General features: G+C 40.0%; 1 protein-coding gene across 6 annotated transcripts in view; it reads right to left on the bottom strand.

Annotated features, from left to right (window-relative positions):
- LDAH (lipid droplet associated hydrolase) overlaps positions 1-22,226 on the bottom strand; it is a 173,138-nt gene that overhangs the window by 125,256 nt on the left and 25,656 nt on the right. For 3 of the 6 annotated variants that reach the window (XM_038395683.2, XM_038395682.2, XM_043510190.1), the window contains one exon: positions 6,767-6,901. The exons of 1 other annotated variant lie outside the window; for it this stretch is intronic. In XM_038395683.2, coding sequence (XP_038251611.1) covers positions 6,767-6,901 — 135 coding nt within the window. Of the gene's footprint in view, positions 1-6,766; positions 6,902-18,597; positions 18,707-22,226 lie in introns of all 6 variants that reach the window. 2 more of the 6 variants (XM_043510187.1, XM_043510188.1) reach the window with 1 other exon arrangement.

Here is a 22,226-nt window from a genome sequence, read left to right as displayed (position 1 = left end):
TGTTGCACGGCCACTACTCTCTCTGTATTAAGGCCCTGACCCAAAGCCCACTGAAATCAATGAAGAGATTTCTAGTAACCTTCAAGGGCTTTGGCTCAGCCCTTAACATATTCGTGAATACACTCTTCCACCATGATGTCTAAATGAAATTAACTGCCTGATCATGACTTCATAGATTGTAAAACCAGAAGGAATCATCATGATCATTTTGTCTGCCTTCCTGAATAACAGAGGCCATAGAATTTCATCCAGTAATTTCTGCATCAAGAATTTCACCCATAACATCTGGATGAATTAGAGGCTATCATTTAGAAAGTCAATCAGTCTTGATTCATAGATATCTAGTGATAGATAATACAGCACATCTCTAGGTAAATTGTTCTAATAGTTAATTACACTCTGTTAAAAATAAACATTATTTGTAGTCTGAATTTGCCTAGCTCCATCTTTCAATAGAATAGTTGACTGGAGATTTCTGATAACCTAATGGTTTTATATATAGGCTTTGTTTTACCAATAACCATTTTGCCTATTTTACCTCCTTGGTGTACCACCTGTCCATCTGTCTACTTTATGTCTTAGATTATAAACTCGTTAAGGCAGGGATCATAATTTACTTTATATTTCTATAGCGCCTAACACATTATGGATACTACCATAAATTAATAAACCAATAAAAAAAGCTAAAGATTTAAAATTCAAATAGAAGTTTTCTGACCTTATAATGCAACATTAGAAAAGTATCTGTAGAAGACAATTTCATTTAGGGTTTTTTGGGGAAGAAACACTGGATTTTTATTCATATTTTGGCCTGTAATCCTTATTGTTGATCGAGTCATCAAAAACCTTTGTGGAATGTAATTGTAATGCATGGCTGCTTATGTGTGTCTACTTTATTTATACAAATGTATCTGGAGATAAAGACAGGATTAAAATCCAAGCAGTCGAGTGTTTCAAAAGAATGAACAAGCACTTAGTTTGAATGGTTTAGAAGAGACTTTTTTCCTACCAACTCTGATACTGTCTGCACCTTTTGTTATTATTTATTTAGCACTATGGGCACTTTGCATGCAGGAGAAAGGATGTTCAGTGGCAGAGGCAATGAGTTGGGACTCTTGAGATCTGATTCAATTCCCAGCTTTTCCACAGATGTCCAGTGTGACCTTGGGCAGGACTCAGTGCCCCAGATCCTCGCCTGCAAAATGGGGATGGTAATTATAACAAAAGACTACTAAACTTACTTAAGATGGCATGTATTCAATTTCTAAATAAATGAATTCATCTCTCATTTTCCAAACAATATGAATTCATTTGAAGAAAAATAACGGAGGAGGAATTTGACTGCAAAGACTATTTTAAGCCAGCTTGTCATCTCAAATAGCTTTTACACTATGGAGATGCTCCTGAGTTACAATGTTCTGCAATCAGAATCAGACTGTATTTCTTGGTAGTAGCATGGACATTTCAAGATATAAATACAGAGCCAGTTTCTTCCACAACTTACTCATGCACAGTAAAAAAGAAAAGGAGTACTTGTGGCACCTTGGAGACTAACAAATTTATTTGAGCATAAGCTTTCGTGAGCTACAGCTCACTTCAGTAGTACCTCATTCCTCAAATCCCCACATTTGCATCTCTGGTGAATTTTTTTTAAAAGGAAGTTATTTGAAAATAATTACATGTCGTTTACAAAGTTACACTAAAGTATCTCTACTATTCTCTTTCAGTAATTAACTGTTTCCTGGAGAACCATTTCTCTCCATTCTTTTCTTAATTACCCACTGCTCCTTTTCAGAGTAAACATTTTCCATATACCAAACACTGCACATTTTTACTCTATTTGCTCCCTAAATGCCAGTTATACACCATCATAACCCACATTTAGTCTTGCTAATAACTCAAAGGCCCACCTATTTAATCCCTATGAAAATACAAACTGACATCCATTCTCAGGCAGTAGCCTCTGTTTTGACAGCCAGGGCACTGAGCTGCAATGTATTTTTAAAAGCCTCTTATAGGAAAAGCACTAACTTGTAGTTTAAATAAACTTTCTCAATGCCTAACATGTTACTCTGTGAGTTGTAGAAGATTACATTTCTCATCAACATGTGACCGGAAATCTCAAAGAAAAGTAATGCAAATCCCTTTTAATAGTGACATGCTAAAAGAAGCCCTACAAATTGGACAAATAAACTAATTATGGGTATACTTTCACTTTATTTTAAATTAAAGGCAGACATTGCTATATCGGAATTATGATCTGTTTGGGTTCATACTTTTTCCCCCTTTGTTTCTTACAAACCAGTATTTTAAATTGAAATTAACCAACTGATGTCTCACAGCTCATAAAGGCAGTCACCAATAAAATCATAATATATTTCACATAGCAGACAAAACTGCCAGGATAAATAAGTAGTCAGTGTTTATGACATTATAAAAGAAGCCGTTCATAGGTAGCATCTGTATGACTGACTCAAGCACATTAACCATTAGGAAAACTATGAGTCAAAGTGTCAATATTAGGCACTGCAAAGGAAAAAGCAACACCTTTAAGATTCTGCAAAAGTTTATACAGCATATATAGATTATGTGGATTTTTAAACAGAGTGTCCAAGAAAGTGCTCATAAGCTGCTCTCCTTTTTGCAATTTTAAACACGTCAGCATCAGGTGTTATATATAGTGAACAATCACAGCAGTGTTCAGCCTACAAGGATTTTTATAACAGTTGAGCCAGAAGATGAGCCACTCTTTTTGACTAAGGGGCAAGACTGATTTTCGGCTAAGTGAAGGTCAAAATTATGAATAATTTATGCACAGCTGGTTGCTAAAAGTATAATTATAATACTGAATTGCTGATAAACTCAACGTTCAGAAACATACAACTTAATCAGTTAAAACTCAACATATCTACCTCCGAACAGGGGGCATCATGCAAATTGGTGAGTGCTAAGCCTCTTTGCTTCAATCCATATCAGGAGGCAAGGCTGCCAGGAGAAAATTCCTTTACCAGATGCCATATAATTACTTCTTTACATGAAGCCATAGCAGCAAATGGTGGGTTATTTAACATCCCATTCACAATCAAATTGCTAAGCAATATGCACTGCTAACAACAATTTTGTTACCATCGGTGTCTCTTATTCAAAAGTACAGAATACTAGCACATCCCGCGGCTCTCCTTAGACTATCAGGAAAACACACACAGAGAACGAAACTTACAGAAGGGAAGAGAAAGTTACTTACCTTATAGTAACCGGAGGTTCTTTGAGATGTGTGGCGCCCCCCATCTGTATTCCATTGAGCATATCCAGCTGCTCTACATGCCATGAGCCACAGAATTTTGAAAGCAGCATCCATTGGTCCGCATATGCGTCCTCACTCACCTTGTGCCTCCAACCTAGGAGATACAGGAAGGGGCAGACTGACAGCCTCTTCAGTTCCTTCTCGGTCATGAACCAAAAGATGGTCCAAAGCAGAGGAGAAGGAGGCTAGGTAGCAGAACACAGACAAGGACCACACATCTCAAAGAGCCTTCAGTTGCTATAAGGTCTCTTCTTCTTCTTCAAGTACTGGTCCCTGTGGGTGATCGACAAGCAGTGCTCAAGTAGGAGGAGAGTGTGAAGAAACAAGTGGCAGAGCTGAATGAAGGACCACAATTCCAATGGATACATCAGCAGAGGAATCTTACACCAAAGCATAAAGTCTTACAAACATGTAAGATATCAAGTAGATGAACTTCTTGAAGCAATACCATAGATGTTGCTTCCACTCTTGTGGAATGGGGCCTTTCCCCATGAAGGGGAGAAAGATTAGACGGCCGACAGCAGAGCAAAATACAGCCTTAGATCCTTTCTGAGATTCTTTAAGAGGATACAGCTTGACCACGATCTCTTTCCGCTAAGGCAACAAATACTCTGGTAGACTTTGTTCTCTACCTGTAAAAGGCCAAGGCTTATGGAGCAACAAGGGGATGGCGCCTCCTTTCTTCTGAGGATGCGTGAGGTTTTGGAAAGAACATATTTTTTTTACTGCCTAAGGCTCAGATTTGAAAGACTCTGGAATCATAGATTTAATTACTAGCATAATCAGTTTATCCCTTCAACCTTCCCAACTATTAAAATTGGGTTTCCTGAAATTCTTTGAAGTGAGCTGTAGCTCACAAAAGCTTATGCTCTAATAAATTTGTTAGTCTCTAAGGTGCCACAAGTACTCCTTTTCTTTGTTCTGAAATTATTTGTGTGGGTCTTTCAAATGAGACCTTAAAACCACAGGATGTTGGTGCTTATTGGGGATGTGAAAGAGTCCATGGAAGAAAGATCTGAGCCCCAGTATTCTTGGGCAAAATCTCCTTTTCCTCCACTGTTGTATAGTGTGCCAGTAATCCACCTGGTTTCCATCCTCCTGCAGCATTCATATAGCCTCAAATTCTGTTTCTAGCACTTCACTCTCCAGAAACTCAGGGCCCAATAAGTATGAACAACAGAGAGCAGGATCCTTTCCCCCTGTGCCTACAGATTTGTGTTCCTCAGGGGTTTTATCATCCAGAATGCTGCAGGATATATGTTGGGGGCTGACATAGGAGGCATGAGAGGTGGAGGGTCATAGAAAATGGGTCCATCACCTGTATCCACCAGCCAAACCTCTTTGTGAGGGGCAGAGAAGATTTAGATACGATATAGGCGACTGCAGCCACTTTGATCCACAGTCTACGGAGAGCCTTCCATTCCCCTGGGCCAAACAAGGCACCTTACTACTTGACCTTTCACAGGAAGTCAGGATTTGCCCCATAATTTATAATGGGCTTTCAGACCCCTTTGGAAAAGAGAAAACTTAGTATAAAAATATTGTTTTCTGCAAACTGAATGAAGACAATGAAAAAATAGCAGGGATGTTTAAGTCAAACTCAGTATCAACTGGAAAAGTCACCCATATCCTAGTGTTGAGAGAGGAATGTGTTTGCAGATGTGTGTTACATAGCAGTGAAGACACTTTTTTTTTTTTTTGCATCCTGACAAATGAATAGGAAACTTCATTCTTATGAGGTTTCCCGCCTCCCTCAGTTTTCAACTGTGTATTGTGTGACATGAGTGTACTGTGTAACATGAGTGTTTTATATTTTTGCACTATACACTTGCAGGTGTGATCTGACTGCATTTTCCTTGTGCTGACTCTTTAAGGTACTTTGGTGGGTTATTCACACTGCAGCACCTCATAGATACACTTCACAAATAATTTTTTTAGAGATTCATTCTGGTTTCTTCTTTTCTTATTCCATCTTTTGAGGCTTTAGTTTGCAGCTTTCAGATAAAGCATTTGCACTTAATTCATGCTTTAGTTCATTGCATTTGTTGCCATAAACATATGCAGGAAAGGGGATCAGCTTCTAATAACTCAAAATTTACTTTTTTGTTATTTCCTCTTCTTCTTTCTCCCAACACTGACCAACATCTGTTCCCACAATTGCACTCAATTTATGATTATGATGAGATATAACTCGAGGACTTCTAGCTGTTTAGCATTTTCCCATGGGTTAATAAGAAATTAACTGAATTCTTAACGTGTTATCACAGAGTGTAGCTTGCTGCCCTACTCAAGAAATGAGTTTAGTAAAACTAAATTTTTAAAAATTATAAAATTTTTTGGATTTCCTAGAAGACTAGTTTGAAAAGCTGCCCGAGGAATATTTTTAAATAAATTCTAAATTCACACTAACAGGACTTGAACTTCCTGCTCCTAATAAAATAAACAAAAAGTTACACCAAAGCCTTGCATCGTTTCATTAATTTTCTTCTGTAGCCATCCCTCAACAGTTTTCTACACTTTTATTAATACCATGGTGCTGCAGACTTACCAGCAAGTGCAGCTCCTAACATATATTATGGTATGGCTAGTAGTTGGAAGCATGGGGACTTCTCATCTCCCATGGATAAAGTGTTAATGTTTGCCTCAGAGTTTGACATTTGACCAGAATGATTAATAGCAATTTGACAAAAACACCATTAGATTTCAGATTTCACTTTCAACCTTATACTAAGGCTCAAAAACTCAGGTGCAAATGCTATGGTAAGGAAAGTGACCTTAAACATTTCTGCTCTTAAGCCCCCCTTATCCTGAAAACTGCTTCATGCAGGTGTAAACGCAAAGAGCAAATGCTCAGGTTTGTCTAATAGTTAAGAAAGTAATTTAAGACCAGAGAAGTACCATTTAATGGTCAGGATGTAGGCCTGGAAGCCAGGAACCCTTGTCCTCGGTTTTGGATATGGCCACACTACTTCCATGGCTTTGGACTGTGTCACTGTGCTCCTTCTCCCTGGCCCTTCCCTCCATCTATAAGACAAAGGTCTTGTCTACACACTGAAGTTGCACTGATCGATTTAAAAACAGTTTTAAGATAAATCTAGTTACACCGGTGCAAATCAACATATAGACATTTTAATTTTGGTTTAAGACCAAAATATTTCCAATTACCTTAAATCTATCCCTAATTGATTTATGCTAAACCAAAATAAATCTGCTAAAAATCAGTTAAAATCAGTTTCAGTGAACCCACAGCAACTCTCTCACGTAGAGGAGCCTACAGATGATAATAAGAACACTCACAGTACTTTCTCCCTCACAAGGTTGTTCTGAGGGAACATCTGAGGGCATTCCAAAGATGAATAGTACCATGGAAGTGTTAAGTGATATTATTAATAAACATATGTTTTGCAGGACATATCATTGCTATGGTAAAATTTGTGTATGTTACAAATTACAGTACAGTACCTTCTGTCATTCCCATGCCACTAGGGGGCTTGCAGTGCCCAGCATGGCTCACAACCCAAACTGGATATTGCCCGTTTAGTCCACGGTATAATGCCCGTATGAAGGTCCTGTAATAGCCTGCCAGTCCTGGGTTACCTGACAAGAGAAACAAACAAGTGTGTTCATGTTGATCTTACAACAACTGACAAACTACAACACAGTTCTGTATAAAACAAACATTTGTTGCGTCTTCTTATGTCTCATTTTTATGTCGGATATTTTTACATTTATGTACACCTTATTTCACTACAGTACCAAACTGCTTCAATTCTACTGACCCTGGGTACTGTGTATCTTGACAAGCTGAGAGAGTAACCACAGTGAAAAGTGCACTGCTACCCACATTGAAAGCAATAACTCTTCTTCCATTGAAGGTCAAGCTGCTTTCCCTGTCTGTCCTCTTGATTTCTGTTAACTGTGTCTGAAAACTCATAAATTATACCTACCTTATTTATTAACAAATATCAATGACAATATAAAATCAGCTCTGGGGAAACCCACTGATGAGTGCAGAATGAAAATATCACAAGGATTTCTCCATATCACACAGATGTAGATACTAGAGGTTCTGCTACTCCACTCTCTGAAACTTCATAATATTCCTTTATCTCTTCAAAAGCTGATTTATGTCACACTGGGAATGTGAAGGTATTTCTTGGTCCAGTAAAAGAATGAGACATTTTTTTACCATGTCCACACTGGCAGTTCATTAGATTGTATGAAATCTGTTGTGCATGCAACCTCAACTTTGGTATTTCCTGCCTTTTCAGTGATTAATTTTGCAACCTTCGTGTTATATTAACAATCATTTCACACAAAGGGTTATGCTATTTGGATGAATTAGCTGCATGAGGATGGCAATGCAGCACCACAATGCCTATAAATTAGAAGCAGCTTTCAAGTATATTTCAAGATGAAGCACCGTAATATATTTTTTTTAATTATCACCAAATACTTATTTAAAAAATACAGGCTAGTATTTCCAAATACTCCAAGAGACTAACTCCCATTGAAACTGAATGTGATTTAGATGCCTAACTCCCGAGGTGCCTTTGAAAATTCCATTCACAATATGTATTGTTTTTAGGGACTTATGAAACCCATACTCAACATTCACTAATTCCATTTCTCAGGCTAAACTCCCAGACTTTGCTGACTGAGAAATTCAGAATACGGCCCATTAAATAGGCGCAGAATGCACCGTTACATTAAGAGTATATCCGCAAATCTTCCTTCAGTATCACTTGAAGTGTGGATGCTATCAGTAGAACACCACTTGGAGCTTCTCCGCACACAAAAATTATACAACAGTAACTATACCACAACAGTTATACCAGTACAGCACTATTTTCGTAGATGCAGTCATGCTAGTATAAAGGCGCCAGAAGGGAAATAATCCTGGTATATGGCTCCTTTATATCAGCATAACTGTGTCCACACTAAGGGTTTTTGCCAATTATTCCGATAAAAATACCCACATCCCTAAGCAAAATAGTTATACAGGTACAAAAATTGTGTGTAGATCAGATCTAAGTTTATTCCACCTCCTTCTCTTTCTGTGCTGCATATTTTCATTTATTTTAAATCTCTCACTTTAGCCCTTTTATTCTTCAGGTATTATACAGTAAATACAGTGCCCTGCAAAGAGGTGTTCTCTAGAAAATATGTTGAATGTGCACTTTCTTCTTCACTTATCTATAAGCTAATTGCTTGTGCTAGGTCTGACTGTTTGAGGTTTAATAGAAGTACTATTCTAAAAATAAGTGTATTGTTACTAAACTGTAAAGATCTAACCAGACTTCACTCAACATTATTTTATGTATTTCAAGCCCATGATGTTCATTAGCAAAATTACAATGCAAACAGATAAAAATATTGTGTGTATAATCAAAGGAGCACTACAAGGTTTATATTAGCACCTGGAAAAAAATTAATTAGGAAAAGTTAAAAATGTGTCCATTTCTAAATATCTAGATTCTATACAACTGAGCTACATTGTACGTGTCAAACAAAACAAAAAAACCTGGATTTTTGATGAAACAATTATTTATGAGAAAATAAAAACAGCTGCAAAAATATATACCACAAAAATGCTTTAATTAGACAGCACTCTTAAAAATGCTTCATGTAGAGAGGTAGAAAGATATTGAAAAGGACTCTAGGCACCACTTGACAAACATCTTGAACTCACGTTACAAAAAAGGAAGCCTGTCTTTCAGCAAGATGGAAGATGAAAGTAGCTACCCAAAGATATAGTGTATCTGGTCACTGAGAAATGTTCCTGCATTATACTTCAACTCTGAAATACAATGCATTAAGGTGTTTTATGGTCAAGGAATCCAGTTAACCTCAAACTAGATATTTTCCTCTCTGAATGCTTCCAATATCCATTTTCAACCAGTTTCTATTTTTTTTTAACTCAAAAACAACCAAAGAGAAAAAAAAATCTGACAATGTCCAGAGCTTTTACACATTCTCTCCCATCATCAACTAGGGCAGCTAGTATGAAAGTATTCTCATGCTTCAGTCACCCGCTGAAGAATAGTGAAAGTTTGAAGTGTTTATAGGGTACTTGTCAGGCTTTGTATTAAATCCTCTATGTAGCTCAGGGCACCTGTGACTAATGCCTTTCTGAGACAAAGGAGATTTCTATCCTCTGATAAATGGAGTTGCTACCTGAAGTTTATTTTAGACAGGGAAGAGAGATAAGATCCATAAAATGCAGGCAACTGCGCCCCATGCCGAAACCTCATTATAAGCACCTGCTTAGGATAAAAGAAACACTGTGCAGTCAATTATTAAAACAGCTACTGATACTTAAAAATGTATTGAAAGGGTAGAAATGAGAACCGTTGCCACAAAGTGACCTTCTTAATAAGAGAAATCAATAGCACGTCAAGGTTTTAACCAACAAAAAGCAGTGTAGAGAAATTCCATAGCGAACTGAAGAACAGTTATAAACAAATTGTTTATTGAGCTTTCAATTCCAATGGAGTTACTCCAGATTTGCAGCTGTGTAACTGACAGCAGAGTATAGCACCTCGCCCAGCATTGAAAAGCCACGAAGCCGAAGCCTTAGAAGTGCAAAATGGAAGCTTCTCAGGGTATGTCTACAATGCAGCTGGGACACACACAGGGTATGTCTACAATCTGAGCATGGGTAGACAGACACACACTAGCTCTACTCAAGCTAGCCTGCTTGAATACAGCAGTATAACTGGGGTAGGATATGCAGTAACTTGAGCTAGCTGCTCAAGTGCACAACCAGCGGGTCCGGGTCGGCTTGTATTCAGATGGCTAGCCTCAGCTGCCACCTATGATACCCCAGCTACAGAGTTATATTTAGCGTCCTAGCTCAAGCAGAGCTAACATGTGTCTGTCTACCCACACTGGGAAGCAACTCCCAGCTGCACTGTAGACAAATTTAAGCATCTAGTTAATGGTAACATTTGCAATCCCCAAGCCCAGTGGAGTTTACTACCTATTGCATTTCTACACGCCAGTATAACGTTCAGCAGCTTTACATCATCAGTCTGAAAGACACAAAAGGTGTTTGTCAATAAAGGAGGGTGTCTTAGGGACAAGGGGGTGGATTGTTATTTTTAGTGCAAAAGGAATCTAAGCAAAGCATTTCCGTGCATTACAATCACAAGGTAAACTGGACAGTCTCTACGTAAAAGAATGAATGGACACAAATCAGACGTCAAGAATTATAACATTCAAAAACCAGTTGGAGAACACTTCAATCTCTCTGGTCACTCGATCACAGACCTAAGAGTGGCTATACTTCAACAAAAAAGCTTCAAAAACAGACTCCAACGAGAGACTGCTGAATTGGAATTAATTTGCAAACTGGATACAATTAACTTAGGCTTGAATAGAGACTGGGAATGGATGAGTCATTACACAAAGTAAAACTATTTCCCCATGGTATTTCTCCCTCCCACCCCACCCCCCACTGTTCCTCTGATATTCTTGTTAACTGCTGGAATTAGCCTACCTGCTTGTCACCATGAAAGGTTTTCCTCCTTCCCCCCCCTGCTGTTGGTGATGGCTTATCTTAAGTGATCACTCTCCTTACAGTGTGTATGATAAACCCATTGTTTCATGTTCTCTGTGTGTGTGTATATAAATCTCTCCTCTGTTTTTTCCACCAAATGCATCCGATGAAGTGAGCTGTAGCTCACGAAAGCTTATGCTCTAATAAATTTGTTAGTCTCTAAGGTGTCACAAGTACTCCTTTTCTTTTTGCGAATACAGACTAACACGGCTGCTACTCTGAAAGGTAACGAAGGTTTCCTAGACAGGAGTATCATATCAATGAAAGACAATGGGTTTTAGTCTGTGCATTGTTTTGTGACCAAAATATGTAGTTTTAGGAGCTCTTCTGTGGCAAGCAAAATATTATCTAATTAAACAATTTAAACTTCATCTACCTTGTGGGATAAACTGCCAAGTTTATCACAATGGTCAATGCCCCTGGAGCAATGCACTAGTGCTCATTTGTCCATTCTACAGATTTCCCAATAGCATCAAAACAAAAACCATGCAGCATATCTCGATTTCTTTATCTCAGCAAGTAACTGTTGAAAATGGAAACCCTGAGCGAATGCAATATGCTGTATCAACTTTCACCCTTTGCAGGGTATTCAAGTTTATTTGAGCAACACATCATCTCTCAACTACCTCAGGGCAACAGAATCATTCATATATGGTAACAGTTTCAAGTTCCAAAGATTAATGAATATGAAGAAGTACATATTAAGCAGATGTCCCCAACTGTGCTTTCTTTGTTATGGTTTTTATATTTTCAAAAATATCAAATCAATTATTGATAAGGAGTGAACACAACAGAAACAAATATTTTGATTTTGTTTTCTTGGATTAGACTACAAGTTTGATTGATAAAGGTAACACTGTTCATGGGAATACTTCCGTAAGGTGTTTGATTGGGTACAGCACGGCATTTTGATTAATAAATAGAATGATATAAAATTGACACACATTAAATGAATAAAGAGCTGGCTAACTGATATATCTCAGAATGTAATTGAAAATGGGGAATCATCATCTAATGGGTGTTTCCAGTGGAGTCCTGCAGGGATCAGTTCTTGGTCCTGCGCTATTGAACATTTTATTATTGGAAGAAAACAAAACCATTGATCAAGTTTGCAGATGACACAAAAGCTGGGTGAATGGTAATAAACTCACAGTTTCATAGGATTTATGGCCAGAAGGAACTATTCGATCATCTAATCTCACCTTCTAAACAAAACAGATCAGAGAATTCCACTCATTTACCCTTGCATTTAACTCAATAAACTTTTGCATGGCTAAAGCGTATCATCCAGACACGCATCCAATTTTGATTTAAAGATCTCAAGAGTTGGAGAATCCATGGTAATTTGTTCCAACTGTTAATCACTCACATTGTTAGAAATGTGTGCTTTATTTTTAATTTAAATTTGTCTGGCTTTAACTTTCAGACATGAGTTCTTGTTACGCCATTCTCCGCCAGATTAAAGAGCCCTTTGGTGTCTGGTATTTTCTCCCCATGAAGGTACTTAGCTGCGAGGTAGGACATTTTACACCAGCTGGATTTCTGCCCCAATGTTTCATTGATAAACAACAGCAATGCTGCCACACAACTTGACATTTCCTCTAGAAAGCTACACAGAGGCAAACTGCAGGTTTGTTTCAACACACATGCATGCACACACACACACTTTCAAAAGAACAAGCTATATATATAGTAAGTATGTATGGAACTGGATATAGTATCACCATCCAAGTTAATTACGTGGTTGAAGTTTTTGTGCTTAAAATATAAGTAAACGGTGAAGAGAGCATAGAGAATGAGAGAAGCTCTCTGAATAAATGAAGGGAGAAACACAGGCAGCAGTGGATTTACAAAGAGCTTTAGAACTGCTAGATATAATTAACAATTGCCAGAGATTTAATTTTAGAAACATTCCGGTTTCAGAACTCAGAACTTTTGCAACAAGGTTCACGTGATAATTTGTTTCGATAAAATCAAAATGCTGAACGGTGTTTTGAAATGAGCAACCATAAATGAAAGTTTAAATCCGAGGAGCACAGCAGGACCCCACAGATTTCATTTCTGTCACATGGATTCCAGTTGCCCCCATTCCAGGGCTGCCATGGCTTCCAATTCTGACTTGAGGAATCACAACAAGTTTCTTGCTCACAGAAACTTAATCTGCCCTTGGCTGCCGTCCAGCAACCAAGGAAGGCAGAGATGTAACTCACCCATGTTCATGCATGGAAAGCAGCCCACATAGATGGCAGACGGATTTAAATGGGGCATATATAGAACACAATGATGTTCTCACACATGGGAAAGGCTTAAGGAGGCTGACACACACACACACACACACACACACACGTCAAACAAACTGAAGATCAGGCCTTAAAGGGAAACATAGGTTTCCGTGACATGCTGGGCAAAGGATTTCCAAATAAGATATATTGAATGTATATTATAGTTATACAAATGATCATCATAATTAGCTCGTCACTTAACTTTCATTTCTTACTTGTGTGCACATTCAAGGGCATGACGACATCTCTCCTTTATTCTTTCCCTTAAACATAGCCAAAGTGCAGGCAACTGCAAGTATCTTAAGCAGAAATACAGACAAGCTGGCTTCACTTTGACCCATCATAACTATGGCACTATGAAATCGGCTGAAGAGCACCTTATAGTTTTTGCCCCCATTATGTAAACAGAGGACCTAATCTGCATTTTGCACTTATAGTCACTTGTCCACATTTACAGACTAGTGGAAAACTCAGAAGGATTCTGTGAGGCACCTGCTGTAAACAGCTTATTATGCCCCTGAGGTTCCCCAAGCCTTGCTTCTTGCCCTCCTGAGCCCTTAATATATTCAATTTTTGCCCAGATAGCTATAAGAATCAGGCTATTTTGTGTGCGAAGAGGCATGTGGAACCCACATAGCAAAGTAATCGAAGAACAACGGACAGTCTTAGGGTTTCCAACATTCTACTTGCACAAAACCAAACACCCCTGTCCTGCCCCTCCTCCAAGACCCCACCATGCCCCGCCCCTTCTCTGAGGCCCCATCCCCACTCATTCCATCCCCCCTCCCTCTATTGCTCGCTTTTCCCACCCTCACTCACTCGCTCATTTTCACTGACTGGCTCAGAGGGCTGGGGTGAGGGCTCTGGCGGGGGGCAAGGGGTTCGGAGGACAGGAAGAGGATCGGGGCTGGGGCAGGGGATAGGTGGGTGTGTGTGGGGGAAATTAGGGCTCCGGTTGGGGTGCGGGCTTTGGAGTGGGGCTGGGAATGAGGAGTTTGGGATGTAGGAGGGTGCTCTGGGCTGGGATTGAGGGATTCAGAGGGCGGGAGGGGGATCAGGGATGGGGCAGGGGATAGATGTGTGTGTGGGGGGAAAATTAGGGCTCCGGTTGGGGGTGCGGGCTCTGGAGTGGGGCTGGAAATGAGGAGTTTGGGGTGTAGGAGGGTGCTCTGCGCTGGGATTGAGGGATTCAGAGGGCGGGAGGGGGATCAGGGCTGGGACAGGGGATAGGTGTGTGTGTGGGGGGAAAATTAGGGCTCCGGTTGGGGGTGCGGGCTCTGGAGTGGGGCTGGGAATGAGGAGTTTGGGGTGTAGGAGGGTGCTCTGCGCTGGGATTGAGGGATTCAGAGGGCGGGAGGGGGATCAGGGCTGGGACAGGGGATTGGGGCACCGGGGGGCAAATGAGGGCTTCAACTGGGGGTGTGGGCTCTGGGGTGGGGCTGGGGATGTGGGATTTGAGGTGCAGGAGGGTGCTCGGGGCAGGGATTGAGGATTCAGTGGGCAGGAGGGGGATCAGGATTGGGGCAGGGGGTCGGGGCCTGGGAGGGGGTCAGGGTGCAGGCTCCTGTCGGCACTTATCTCAAGCAGCTCTGAGAAGCAGTGACATGTCCCCCCTCCAGCTCCTACATGAAGGTGCAGCCAGGTGGCTCTGCACGGTGCCCTGTCCACAGGTGCCACCCTGACAGTTCCCACTGGTCACAGTTCCCGGCCAATGGGAGCTGCAGGGGTGGCACTTGGGGCGGGGGCAGCTTGAGGAGCCCCCTGGCTGCCCCTGTGCATAGGAGCCAGAGGAGGAACATGCCGGCAGCTTCCCGGCAGTTGCACGGCACGGAAGCTAGCAGGAAGCCTGCCAGCCCCGCTTTGCGGAGCCGTCAACTTGACAGTCAATGGCCCGGTCAGCAGTGCTAACTGGAGCTGCCATTATCCCTTTTCAAGTGGGTGTTCCTGTCAAAAACCGGATACCTGGTCACCCTACATATTTAAATTCCATCTGTAGGATGAATCAGATCTGTACCATCCTGTGAGAGATCTCATTGCCAGCCTAACTAACATGCCTGAATCTAACCAGCTAACCAATTATGCCCGTGAATCAATTCCACGGACTGAGTGCTAGAAATCACAACAGGACAGCGCATCCTGATTTTCCATGTATGAGTAAGAGAATATGCCAGTGTAGGCTACAGATAATTAAAGTTTGAAATCCCAGATGTGCCTCTGCAAAACCTTTGGACATAGACATTAGTAAGCAGTACTGCAGAGGTACATTACGTTTATCAAGTGCAATGTCATATTTCAATAATTACCTCCAACTCACCCAGATTTTAAATGTACATAAACATGGCAAGTCATGGGATGTAAATTTATTAATAAATTGATTCCTTATGAAACTTTTTGCTGCCTCTAATAAATATGAATTAGGAATATTGCAAAAGTTAAGAGAAACCTATGAGATTGACAAACGGACAGCATAAAAGTGTAGCAGGAGGCAGTAGTCTCTTAAGGTGGTCCCCTCAACTTCCCATGGGTTAAGCTTTAACAACTTTTTTCCTTTTCCCTCCAGAGCAAATAAACAATTTATAACATTTAATTATGTTTCTTGGTACAGCAAAAGGTTTGTTAAGCAAGACTGCAGAAACAACAATGTCAAAAAGGACCACTGAATGACTTAATATGTAAACAGTCAAAAGTCAGATGGTGACACTAAACAGTACTATATATTTTAAATAAAAAGATATAGGACAAGATCCTCATGAGGTGTAAATGCAACATTCAATATGGAGCTACACTGATTTATACCAGCTGAAGACCTGGTCCAGGCTGAATGCTCTTTTATGGACACAAGAATAAAGGGAAAATAGGTTTAATAAATCCTAGTATAAACTTTTTTTCCTTGAAATTAATTAATTTAAAATCTAAATCCATGTCAAATTCAAGTCTTGTTTTCTAATAAGCAAAGCACCCAGCTGAATGACCATGGTATTTTTAATATTAGTTTCTGCATTACTTTTTGAGTCAGATAATATACAAAGATAACAGAAGAGAAAAAGAACACAATCCGAAACATCAACCAAACCACCCAGATATTTGATAAAAAAATATATATAAAATAAACATTAGTCAACCTGTACTGAGGTCTGTTTAAGGTAATCCAATTACTTTTCTATATTATTCTCTGAAGGACAATGATCAGCCCATGACCTTATGAAATTTATCTTCCTTATACAGTAGAACCTCAGTTACAAACACTTCAGGAATGGAAGTTATTCATAACTCTGAGATGTTCGTAATTCTGAACAAAACATTATGGTTGTTCTTTCCAAAGTTTACAACTGAATATTGACTTAATACAGCTTTGAAGCTTTACTATACAGAGGAAAAATGCTGCTTTCCCTTCATTTTTAAGTAGTTTACATTTAACACAGTACTGTATTTGCTTTTTTTTTTTTTTTTGGTCTCTGCTACTGCCTGCACTTCCGGTTCCAAATGGTGTGTGTGGTTGACTGGTCAGTTCGTAACTCTGGTGTTCATGACTCTGATGTTCTACTGTAGCATTCTGGAAAAATATTCCAAATGGCTAATTGTGAATACCCTTTAAACATTTCCAAATAATCTTTTCTAGGTTTACTAGTGCTCAACCAAAAAGGCACAGGAACTGACTTCAAAGCTAGAACTCAGTTTGATTTATCTGTTTGTTTTTTAAAATAATATAATCACACAAAAGATAAAATTAGGAAGCCAGTAAATGTGATGTAGGGTGTTACTTAGGATGTGGCTAAACTCTACTCCTTTCAAACGGCCTGATCCAAAATCCACTGAGGCCAATGGCAGTCTTCCCAAATTTGGTTGGGTCCTAGGCCAATGGGAGCGTTGCCAGTGGCAGAATCAAATCTAAGGGGAAATCAATCTTCTTGGGAATGAAAGGTATGAAATGAAGAAAAGAGACTCACAAATGGCACAAAAATTAATATTGGGCAGAATCTGGTTATACAGTATATCAATAATTTGTAATAAAGTGTATGGAGCAAGTTGGAAAAAAATAACCCAATGAAACAAAACTGGCAGCAGCCAATACAAAGAAAGAGGGCAAGAGAAATCCAATTGGAGTTGGACAGACTACAAATGGGCAGACAAACTCTTAAGCAATTCAATGGAGAGAAATATAAGGCAATGAAGTTGTGGCTAAAAAACATTAAAAAAACAATGTACTCACAATATTATTTGACTATGATATATTGCATACCAAGTGGTTCTATGATTTTATCCACCACTTGTGTGGAATTCATGGTTAAGTGGAGGTGGGGGAGAAAGCAATTAATTTTTTTGCATCTTTCAATTTAAAGTTTTCAAATGTAAACTGAAGGTCTCCCAACCTTGTACCAAGGGCTTGAATCACAAAAACTGGAAAGTGTGTGCGTTTTTGATAGTTTCAGTATAAATCACTCTATAGACATAAAATAAGCACATGCATATAAGAACTAACATTAATAATGGAAGAGAATTAGAAAAATTATGTATGAATTCCTTAAAAAAAAAAAGAGAAGATTCCTTTGGGATATTCAAAACTTTCAAGGGACCATGGCACTTTACAGAGATGTTAAAAGGTAATTTGGCATCCTCTCTCACTTCTGAGTCCTAAAGAAAAGAAAATACCTTAGGCTTTGCTCCCTAAAGTCTAATAACGGACTCACGCCTGTATTCCTTACTGACTCTCAACTCAGCCAAAAACTCCCACTGACATCAGTGGTTCAGGCAAAGGACTGGGGGAAAGATGGTTTCTATTAGTGGCTCTGCCACAGACTTCCTGAGTGATCTTCTTCATCTCAATCAACTTCTCTGTGCCTCGGTTTCTCCATCTGTAAAATAATACTGCCCTACCACACAAGGGTGTTGCAAACCTAAACTCATCAGTGCTTGTGAACTCATTAGTGCTTTGACCTGATGAAGCCTGGGTACTAGAAATGGGCACTAAAACTTAAAACTGAGAGATGGAAACATATGATGAAAATGCAAATTATTTATTATGAGAGTTTTTACTTCTTTAGGAATGACTAAGGAGTGGCTCTCCATTATATATACTAGCATACTCATTGGAGAGCACTGCAACGCACAGGTACAGGAGAAGGAAAGAACAGATTGGCAGCCTTGACTTTGAATTTTTGGCTTGGTCAGTTTTTCCACAATTTGAACATTTAAAAAAAAAATAACGGGTCAGATTTATCCCAGGCATAACTCCATGACTCCTACAGGCTTATATCAGGGGATGAATGAGGCCTGGCCTATGCGTTAATTAGATTCAGAGAGTGGAAGACATGTTTACTTTCTGTGACTTAAAGAGATCAGCAGGTCAAAGTATTAAATGTCACTTCAGATCTATATCAGGCTCAGGCACTTCCAGCGGCAGTGACCAGGAAGGAAGAACTACATTATATACTGATGCTGCAGTTACTAACATTTTAAACTTCTTATGTATGCAAGATGTTGATTCCACCAAAACTGAATTCCCTCCACAGCCAGATCTAACAGCAGGTAGTTTCCTCTTTCCTTCTGCTTCATGGGCCAATTGATGAGAAACATACCATTGTTTAAAAAACATCTCCCTGGCTAAGGATGGCTTGAAAATTCTTAACGTTTTATATTATAATAAAGGGGCTTTTCCCACTCCGGTCTCTGCTGTGTTGCCCAGCCAATCCTGTGGGAGCTATCCTGCCATAAGGTTCCCCACAATCAAGGACCCTCTCCATTGGCAAAGGCGATCCAAACCGCAGAGGGAGAAAGTGCATTAAGTTTTCAATGCAAAATGTCTATCCCTCTGATTTGGTAGTGGGAGAACCTGGCAAAGCATAGATGTCACTCACCCTTCCAGTCCCTGCCCTGCCCTCTCAAACTTGACAAAGCCCAATCCCTGCAGGGCCACATCAGAAGTATTTCTGCAGTGCTGGGGAAGGAAACAAAAGTAGCATCCCAAACTCAGATTTGACATAGGCCTCTCTCTCTCTCCAAGGAAGAAGAAAGCATGCAATATGCATAGTCTATTTTTAATGAAAGATATTTTTTTCTTCTCTTGAAATGCAGTGAAAGCTGGTGTAATGACTCAGTTAGAACAAAGCACAGCAACAGTCAGATTGTACAGTATTACTCAAATATTTAGTGCTCTTAGGACCTGATCCAAAAGCCAATGAACTCAATGAGAGTCTTCCCACTGAAGCCCATACAGAGCTCATCATGTGTAGATCTCAAAGCACTTGATATTGGAGGATAAGCGTAATTATTCCCACTTTACTCATGAGGAAACAGAGGTAAAGTGACTTGCCCAAGGCCTCACAAGCCATGGCATGAGTAGAAACATAACCCAAGCCTCTTAATCTATTACCTGTCCACCACATCACAAAGCTTAATAAGGTTCAGCAGAGTGAGTATTGTGTCATTATAATTATGCAAGTTATGTTTACCTGCAGTTGTATTGTGGAAGTGTCGATCAGAGAAAGCACATTGTTTTGATTAAAAATATTATAAATTGGCCCAGAAAATAAGTACAAGATCATGAACTGCTCTCCTAATGACTCAAAAAAGTCTAGAAATTCATAGAACCCAAGGCCAGAAGGGACCATTGTTATAATCTAGTCTGATCTTCTGTATAACACAGATGAGAGAACTTCCCCAAACTAATTTCTAGTGCAGATCCTTTAGAAAAAACATCCAATCTCGAATTAAAAATTGTGGATTGGGAATCCACCATGACCTTCAGTAAATTGTTCCAATGGTTAGTTACTTTCACTATTAAAAATTTGAATAGTATTTCCAGTCTGAATTTGTCTAGCCTCAACTTCCAGCCCTTGGATCATGTTATAGCTTTTCTTTGCTAGATTGAAAAGCCCATTATTATATATTTGTTCTAAATGTAAGGACTTGGGGGCTGTGATCAGGACTCCCCATTACCTTCTCTTTGTTAAGCTAAATAGATTCAGCTCCTTTCTGAACCCTCTCCAAGTTATCAACATCCTTCCTGAATTGTGGACACCAGAACTGGACACAGTATTCCTGCAGCAATTACACCAGTGCCAAATACAGAGGTAAAATAACCTCTCTAATTCTATTCAAGATTCCACTGTTTATGCATCCTATGATTGCATTAGCTCTTTTGGCCACATCATCAATCTGGGAGCTCATGTTCAGATGATTATCCACCATGACCCCCAAATCTTTTTCGGAGTCACTGCTTCCCAGGATAGAGTCCCCCATCCTGTAAGTATGGCCTACATTCCTTTTTCCTAGAGATATACATTTAATATTTAGCCATATTAAAATGCATATTATTTGCTTGAGCCCAGTTTACCAAGTGATCCAGATTGCTCTGAATTAGTGACCTGTCCTCTTCATTATTTATCATCTCCCAAATGTGTGTGTCATCTGCAAACTTTTGCAGTGATGATTGTGGGTTTTTTTAGGTAAGTAATAAAAATGTTAAATAGCACAGGACCAAGAACCACTGTGGGACCCCACTAGAAACACACCCGTTAGATGGTGATTCCTCGTCCACAATTATATTTTGAGAGCTATCAGTTAGCCAGCTTTAATATGGACCATGTTAATGCTATATATTTATAAAAGATGAAGCGTTGCTGCTTGGGGTCAGAAGGAAGAATTACATTGGCTTTTTGTTGTTGTTGTCGTCTGTTTCCCTTCATTTATAAGTTTGCAAAATTCAGTCATTTGCAATGCATCTCAATTAGCATGGGAATCAGCAGGATGCTACCTGTACTGTATCTGTCACAGGAGCAGAGAATTGTGTTCTTAATAACTTAACTATCTATTTCCCTCAACTTGTAATTGTGGAAAGGCAGGGGGAGTTATTTTGCTCTCCAGGGAGGTATTTTCCCTGCATGAATACGCTGGTCATTAACTTGAAGCTGAACTGTGCGGAGTCATCTGTTCCCTTTGGTTGTTTCATTTAAGTACAAATATCAAAATTGCCAGAGAACAGTAGGGGTTCTTTTCCCGTTGTCAATCAGTCCCTTCCTCTCGCTCCTCCGCAGTACTAGTAATGGCATGTTGTGTTTAAAGTACACAGGAAGAGCCACACTCTGATATCAGCAAAGCCACTAAAGCCAATGGACAAAATTTACCCCAACTTTCTTAAGATCCACAAACATCAGGAAATCTGCTAAGGGGCAATTGGGGCTGCATAATATGGTCTCAACCTTTCTGGTGCCCCATAGTGTGACATGTACTAGGTTCAGCATCCACGAGCAAAACTGCCCTGGAGCCCTGGGTGGAAACCAAACCGAAGCTGACCTTCTCTGGCAGAAGCCATGAGGGATGGTGGAACTGGAGCAATCACTGCCTTCCTGTGGAATGCTGGAGTGCTATTGTGCCCCCCCCCATACCTGCTAGATGTCTGGTAGTGTGCTCTTTGCACCACAAGCACCAAGGCAAGCACTGTAGGTGCTCCAAGCGCTAGGATCTCTAGGATCTAGCATCAGCTTGGCCCCACTATACCAACTATTTCCAAATGCCACACTCCTTTGTGACCACCCTTTGTGACCCACTCCTCCCCACCTGGCATGGAACCTCCCTGCTTCTGGAGAGTATTATCCATCCCCGCACAGCAGAAGAGATTAATTCTTAGCAGATTCACCACACTGCCCTCAGCTGATCTATGACTGCTCAACAGATTAATCACAGCAGAAATACTAACTGCCCTGAACTCTACAGTGTGGAGAATCCCCTCGCCAGTCCCTAACATAATTCTCTGGGTATGCAGTAACCACCAAAAAAGTACCATAAGAACAGCCATATTGGGTCAGACAAAGGTCCATCTAGCCCAGTATCCTATCTTCCGACAGTGGCCAATGCCAGGTGTTTCAGAGGGATATTAAAAGAACTGAAGTTTAGGAGTTGAGTCAGCCATGTTTAATGATGGAATATCTATGCAGCGGTCTCAGCAGTATAGCCAGTCAGGAAGGATGAACCAGCAGCTAGAGTGCTAATCTGGGAGGTCTGGGTTAAATTCCTTTCTCTGCCACAGATTTCCTGAGTAACATTCGGCAAGTCATTTAGTCTCTCTGTGCCTCAGTTCCCC

Source organism: Dermochelys coriacea, chromosome 3 (genome assembly GCF_009764565.3).
Source record: "Dermochelys coriacea isolate rDerCor1 chromosome 3, rDerCor1.pri.v4, whole genome shotgun sequence".
NCBI lineage: Eukaryota > Metazoa > Chordata > Testudines > Dermochelyidae > Dermochelys > Dermochelys coriacea.
This window is presented reverse-complemented; position numbering and strand designations above follow the sequence as displayed.